General features: G+C 36.0%; 1 protein-coding gene across 1 annotated transcript; it reads right to left on the bottom strand.

Annotated features, from left to right (window-relative positions):
• Positions 1,273-2,443, bottom strand: LOC104789299 (NAC domain-containing protein 19-like). The gene is made up of 4 exons (XM_010515021.1): positions 2,125-2,443; positions 1,826-1,998; positions 1,733-1,771; positions 1,273-1,635 (listed from the first exon to the last, which is right to left on the bottom strand). Exons 1-4 carry the CDS (start codon positions 2,441-2,443, stop codon positions 1,273-1,275), a joined length of 894 nt encoding a protein of 297 aa, XP_010513323.1.

The raw sequence follows: 7,023 nt of genomic DNA on the forward strand, positions 1-7,023 counted from the left end.
TTTCTCTTTCCATTCTGAGAAGTTGGTTCCAGTGAAGATCGGAACAGTAGAGACCATAGATGGCAAATTAGCAGGAAATGATGCTGCGATTTAGAGATATAACAAGCTTTAATTGAGGTTCAAAATTTAAACAACACATTAACAAAAATTATTGAATGCATATGACTTCAAATTATAATGCTCCTGTGGATAGTCATTATAATATATCCTAATGTCATAGCTTTCAGAAAATTCTTCTTGAATGATGTATCAGATTAATTAAGCTATTTGTGGATATACTTAATTAACTCATATACAAACATTCTAATAAATTATAGATCATGTTTTATGTCAGTAGTCTACCTGTGGGTAGCTAATTAATACATAAACATATCAAAATTTAAATATTTTGGTTTTCTATATGCAAATCATTATAAGATAAAACCATTATGGTTATATCAATTTCTTAATTATGCACATTTAGATAAACCAATCTTTTATCACTTATATATATATATATATATATATATATATATATTAATTTAAACACAGATTGTAACTTGAAACTTAAATCAAACAAAAATTCAAGTGTACAAACATCATAACTCAAAGCTTTACATTTCAGTTCTTTATACCATAAATCTATTATTCTTAATGGATTAATTAGATGCTCATAACCATAAGCTCTGATACCACATGTTAAACATATTTTAACATGAACCCCAAGATCTTAAACATCTACATTAATCACATAATAGAATCATAAAGAGGGTTAAGGTAATACCTCCACTCATTGTAGAAATGATGCTTCCTTGAATGGTTTCTTCTTCTTCAATGGCTTGAAGACTTGAAAAGAAACTTTTAGATGATCTTTAGGTGGAAGATAAGGTTTCTCTCCCTTTTCCTATAAACTCTTTTCTTTATGTGTTGTTTTGTTCTTGTGATGATTTGTGATGGAGCAAACCATCTATTTATAGGAGGGAAGAGGACCTTACTCCTCATAAGGGTTTTGTCTTCTAATTTAATCATAGTAGAGATGAAGATAGTGGTGACAAGTGTGAGAACAAGTGTCTAGCATTGCTTCAAACACAAAATGCAACTTCACACTTGTTCTCTTATAAGCTTTAGCATGACATGTAGCTTAGCACTTGTCCTTTTAAGTATAAGCATGACATGTAGCTTAACACCTGTTCTTTTGGTTCCCAAATGATTAAAAACAAAATATAACAAACCTAATAAAATAACCTACTAACTATAAGACCACATACATGGGTAAAGAAAATAATTATTTTCTTACAACTGATACGTAGAATCATAATAAGGCTGCAGTTGGTGTGAATCTGGCCGGGCTGCACTAAACTGCCATCGATGCGGTCGGTAAGAATCTAGCGGGCCTGGCCAAAACTGCTGCTGCTGTTGATACGCCAAATCACTAGACTGCGGTTGATAGGAATCCAGCGGGGCTGGCTGAAACAGAAGTTGTTGTTGATACGCAATATCATGATGAGGCTGCGGCTGCGGTTGGTAAGAATTTAGCGGCTGCTGTTGATGATACTTGACAGTAGGAGGCTGCTGCTGCTCATTCTCTTCTTCCTCTGCTTTATTTTTCTCCTTTATTGCTTGTGTACTCCGATAGATCTTGCACAAAGAATAGTCCTACACGCATATGCACCAACCAAAATAAAACTCACAATAAAATCCAAAAAGAAAAACTTAATAACTTGGGAACCAAGAAACACATACATAACTTTACGTCATCATCAGCAGAAGCAGAAGGCGGACACTGATCAACCTAGTATTCATGCATCAACCAACTAGTTTTTACGCCATTAGGTTGTTTCCCCACGTAGTATGATAGTGCGGTTTTGGAACCTTGTCCATCGTCAATCTCCTCGGAAGCAACTGTTGCGTGCCAATATCCGCCTTTGTCGCAACGTTTCTGCTTTTTCCCACCTTTACCCATCTTGTTCTTCTTTGATATAAAGAACCATTCTGTATCATTACCCTTCTTGAATTTCACTACATATTTCCAAAACATATTCAAGTAAGCGATTGCACAAAGAGAAAGCAGAGATAAAGTTGATAAAAATAAAACCTAAATGATTAAGAAGTAATGTTTTTGTTCCACAAGCTAAGGAGACAAACCTGTTAGTTGTTCTGGATTGGACTCGTAGATGTTCACGAGATGAACAGGAAGGTCGACCAAGAAGTCTCTGTTTCCGCCCAAGTAGTCTCGTTTCTGGCAAAGTAACAAGAGGACCTCCAAGTCGTTTGGTCTATAGTTAAAACCTGGCGGAAGGCAAGGTCTTGTCGAAGGAGGCCGAGAAGACAAACTATGATCAGCTGAAGAAGAAGAAGAAGACAAGTGATGATCATCAGCTGAAGAAGAAGGAATCCCTGACGGTTCCGGTTCCGGTTCTGGCAAGGATCTTTCTTTACGCTTGTTTCTTCCAGGCATCGGCATCATCGAGTAGCTTTAGACTATCAGATAGAAAGTATCAAAGTACGTAATATGATTTGTAAGATATTCAACGTAGGTTTATGATACACGCGTGTATCTTTTATTTATATGGATTGTAATAAGTCGGTGGCCATGTATATATATATATGAATTTTATCAAAAAATTCAAAAGATATACAATGTGTATTTGCATTCGAATAGATTAGATTTTAGATATGTTTTAGAGATTTGATGTTATCTTTGTTCATCAAAATATATTTTACAACTTTTTTATTTTATTTTTTATTTTTTCTTTGTTATTCAAAAATAAGAGAACAAATAAGTGACCGGTGGAGAGCTAAGGTTTGCGCTCAGATTCCTCATTATTAGTTTATTTCTTCTATGTAAACCTTCACCCTAGCTAGCTAGGTTGACAGTTCCAGGCTGGAGCTGGATTGAGAGATTGGTGATCAAGTTCATAAAAATGACGTTGATGACAAAAAACATCCGAACTCACGGAAGTAATCCACCTTGACATTCTTAGTGGTTACAATCTAGAGCACTCGAACAGAACTGCTCCTACTCTCTCTCCAGATACATTTTGATCGGTTTCAGATACTATGTAAAAACTGATCGGTTTGTATTTTGATTGTGATTTGGATGTCTATGTAGTTAGTTCATATATCAGTGGTTAATTGGTTGTTTTTCTTGTTTTTGGATCCAAATATGAGCAATTTCAGAGAGATGGGAAACTCTTAGAGGTAACTGTGTCATTCTACTTTTTTTTCTCGGCTTTGAGAGTTCATCAAACGTCTTACAATATTAATCCCTTGCCTTCTTATTGTGCTCTTTTGTTTAATTGCCCAGTGCTGGTTCATAAGCGGATCAACGAATGCAAAGGTAAGAGAACAAATCTTTTATCATTATCTTCATGCCTAGAACACATTTGGAGCATATGCATATTGTTAGAATTAGCGGAAGTAAATGAGAGAATAGAGTAGAATCGAGAGAGAAAGAGAGTTTCGGTAGAACAAAGAGAATGAGAAGAAGATAAGATTCCACTAGAATATCCCTTCTACAACATGTGAATACAACTTAAATAGGTAAACCAACTAGGGCAACCTCTATCTCGAAATAGAAACAAACGAAAGGGACATTAAGAGAGAGACGAAAGCATTCCCAAGCTGATAGTGACATCTCCGAGATAACACAAACATGTGACTAAGTTTCTCTTCTCCTTCCTAACGGTTAGAATAGAAGCTTCTCGATCACATGATGGGCTTGATGGACTTAACTTTCTTCTCCCTTCTTTGTGTCACCAAAAGGCTCGGCCTTATTGCAAGAGTGTATGGACGTCCGTACGGTACGGCCGAGCTTGAACACAACCTTGATCAATACATATGAGCTATATGTATATGAGCCATCACATTGATATATTGAACACTTTTGATATCAGTATTGGACTGACTGAGAGAGAGGAAGGTGACCTTGGACCCGTTTATGGATTTCAATGGAGACATTTTGGTGCTAAGTCAGTAGCTAGTCTATTGTTATCTCCTGTCTTTTCTGAGTTTTGGCAAAACATATTTCTATGTTTTAGCCATTTCGTGAATCTCTTTCTACATGTACACAGATATGCATGCTGTCATGCTGATTATACTGGCCAAGGATTTAATCAGCTCTTAGATTTAATTAACAAGATCAAGAATAATTCTGATGATCGACGAATCATAATGTCAGCTTGGAATCCTCCTGATCTGAAGTTGATGGCACTTCCTCCATACCACATGTTTGCTCAGGTCTGTGGTAACGTTTAAATTTTCACTACAAAAGAGCAAATTTATGATTTCGAACGTCAGTCATCATCTATTGATATTTTGTTGACATTATGCAGATCTTGTTCCTGGTGATTTTATTCATGTGATTGGAGATGCTCATGTTTACAGAAACCATGTCAAGCCTCTACAACATGAGAACCCACCAAAACCTTTTCCTGTGAGTATATATACGGGACACGTGAATAAACATGATCACTGATTCTTAGTCTTGTTTGAGTATTATGAACTATATTCTTATCTTTGAATTTTACAGGTTTTGAAGATAAATTCGGAGAAGAAACATATTGATTATTTTGTTGCGGATGACTTTGAGCTCATTGGCTATGATCCCCACAAGAAATTAGTTTTTTTATTATGTTTTTTAGGAGTATTCTTATTTTTAATTATGTTTTTAAATTTATTTTCTAATACAGTTTTTTAAATGATAGTTTCATAATAATAATTATAGTATTTTTAGTTTAATATCATTTCATTCTAAAAGCATTATAAATCGGACACGCACGTATGTGTGATTAGGTAGATTTATATTAAACTCGTGAACTATTAAACCTGACAAAAAAACAAAAAGCATTAAAATTTCATGAATCAGATGGCCTAAATATTCGTATCAAGCGGATTCCAAAGCATTAATAATTTCCAAAGCTTCTGAAATTATTATATTTCATATCGATAAAATTTTAAATCTATTATGTCTATGTGTTTTATTTTTAATGGATTAAGGCCATTGAGCATGTACATAACCAGCTATCAATCAGTGACGGGAGAATACACGATTGCGAGAAGATCTGCAAGCGTTTTGAGTCTTTTGCAGTAGTCAGCAAAGCTGAGATCACCGATGGTGAGGGTCCGGAGTTCAGTGTCATATTGCATCGCTCTTGCTTCCTTATTGTCGCGAAAGAGTTCTTCAATGGTAAGCCAGAGTTCACGTGCAGTGGACTTGGTCTTAAGAACAGTGTCAAGGGTGGATTCGGAGATGGTGCCGTAGGTCCACATCTTGACGAGGCCATCGTGTTCCTTCCACTCCTTTTGTGTTGCAGTAGTTGGTTCGGACGTACCGTCGAGATGGCCAAGAACTCCGAAACTGAGACAGTGAGTCTCAAACAGTTCGCGCCAAACATCGTAATTCAGTTTGGTCATATCAATGGTGATCGAAATGTACGCCTTGATCTGTGAGATACCAAACGGTTTGTCGGATTTGGCGGTCGAGTCAGTCATGATGACGATGACGTAGAGAGAAATAGAGAAGCAAGATGAAGAAGAATGAAGAAGAGATGGGAAGGAAGAACGAGAAAAGATGTGAGCGAAGGAGGAAAAGAAAGAGAGCGGAGATGGATCGAGCGTGTATCTAGCTGGAGGCTAGGCTTCTGATACCATGTTAATTGGGAAAACTCCGTGAGTATTATCATTGATACACATGAGGTATTTATACAATATACAATGTAGATAGAGTCGTATCTTTGCTAACTATATACTCGAGATTGACATATATCCAAGACCCCGAAGGATCTTAACCTTCTAACTAACAGAACAACTTATCATTAATTGTAATATCTGGTTTGATGATGTTCATGTTACCTCATGAGGGAGAGTGTAACTCAAAGAGATGCTTCGTGCTGGATGGAAACGATGCTGAGAGAAATCCATAAAAGAGTATAAAGTCAAGTGAAACGGGTTGATACATTGTCTTTAATTTCCGTCAGTTACAGATCTCGGTTTTTAAGTCTGAAAGGTGTTCTGAAAAATTGAGAGTTATATCTTTCCAATGATATAAAGATCGTCATCTGATTCCTTGTAGTCTAATGGGAAATTGCTCTTAAAGGTGGACTGTTTGCAGGATGCATCATTCCGGATCTGTGCTGGGAAAGTGGCCGTAACTTTCAAACCGTAAATGCAAATCGTGATCTGTTTTTTCATGTGTCTTCATATGACTGTTGTTGATATTCCCACAAAATTTCATAATTTTCTAGGTTGGCTTGCTACTCCATTGTGCTCTGCATCGAAACTGATGATAAATGCAGAATTTTAGTTGTCTCAAGACAAGAAGTTGTGGAGAAATATTTGAAGGCTAGATTGGAGAGCATAATTTTAGAAGAGAAGATGAGCTCGTTGGTCTTGTAAACAAGTATGTGTGATTAACAAAATTCATAAAGAAGATTGTGTGGTTGAAGAGATTAAGAGAGATCCAAGAAGAAAAAGTAGAGTTGATTGAGAAAAAAAAAGGGACAAGAAGATATGATCTGCATCATCAAGGTTGAAGTATTTGAAGGAAATTTGCAAGGAGATATCAAGCTCATTGGAAAAGAAAATCCTAGTAAATATTTACTCTATATGAGAAGCTGAATGGGATCAATATAAGATATGTCCACTGCAGTCACAAAGACTAAAAGACTAAGGTGAAATCTCTATCGATTATGTCTCTGTGGAATGAACATGATACTTGTGGGTATTAAAGATGGTTTAGAAGTTCAATCTTGTTTGATATAAGCATGGGAGAATGAAGGCGATGAAGATAGTGTACGACATCAATTGGGGATCAATTAAATATGAAATAAATGAGATTTTGTAGAGATATAAGAGACTGTGGAGAATGGGTAAGTGGAAGTCAAGCATGTTCTTGGAAGTGAGGAAAAGGTAGATATCTTGACTAAAGCACTTGGAAAAAAAGAGTTTAAAAAAATGAGGGATCTCATTGGCATGAGAGATTTGGAAGAAAATGAGTTCAAACTTAAGAGGGAGAATGTTGGCATAAGCTTGAAAATAGCTTGA

Source organism: Camelina sativa, chromosome 5 (assembly GCF_000633955.1).
Source record: "Camelina sativa cultivar DH55 chromosome 5, Cs, whole genome shotgun sequence".
Classification (NCBI taxonomy): Eukaryota; Viridiplantae; Streptophyta; class Magnoliopsida; order Brassicales; family Brassicaceae; genus Camelina; species Camelina sativa.

What these genes read in the sequence shown, in the direction of transcription:
- LOC104789299 (XM_010515021.1), bottom strand. Translation starts at nt 2,443, where the DNA reads ATGCCGATGCCTGGAAGAAACAAGCGTAAAGAAAGATCCTTGCCAGAA. An exon ending in CAATCCAGAACAACTAACAG is followed by an intron (nt 1,999 to 2,124) that starts GTTTGTCTCCTT and finishes GGAAATATGTAG; the next exon opens with TGAAATTCAAGAAGGGTAAT. An exon ending in CTGCTTCTGCTGATGATGAC is followed by an intron (nt 1,636 to 1,732) that starts GTAAAGTTATGT and finishes ATATGCGTGTAG; the next exon opens with GACTATTCTTTGTGCAAGAT.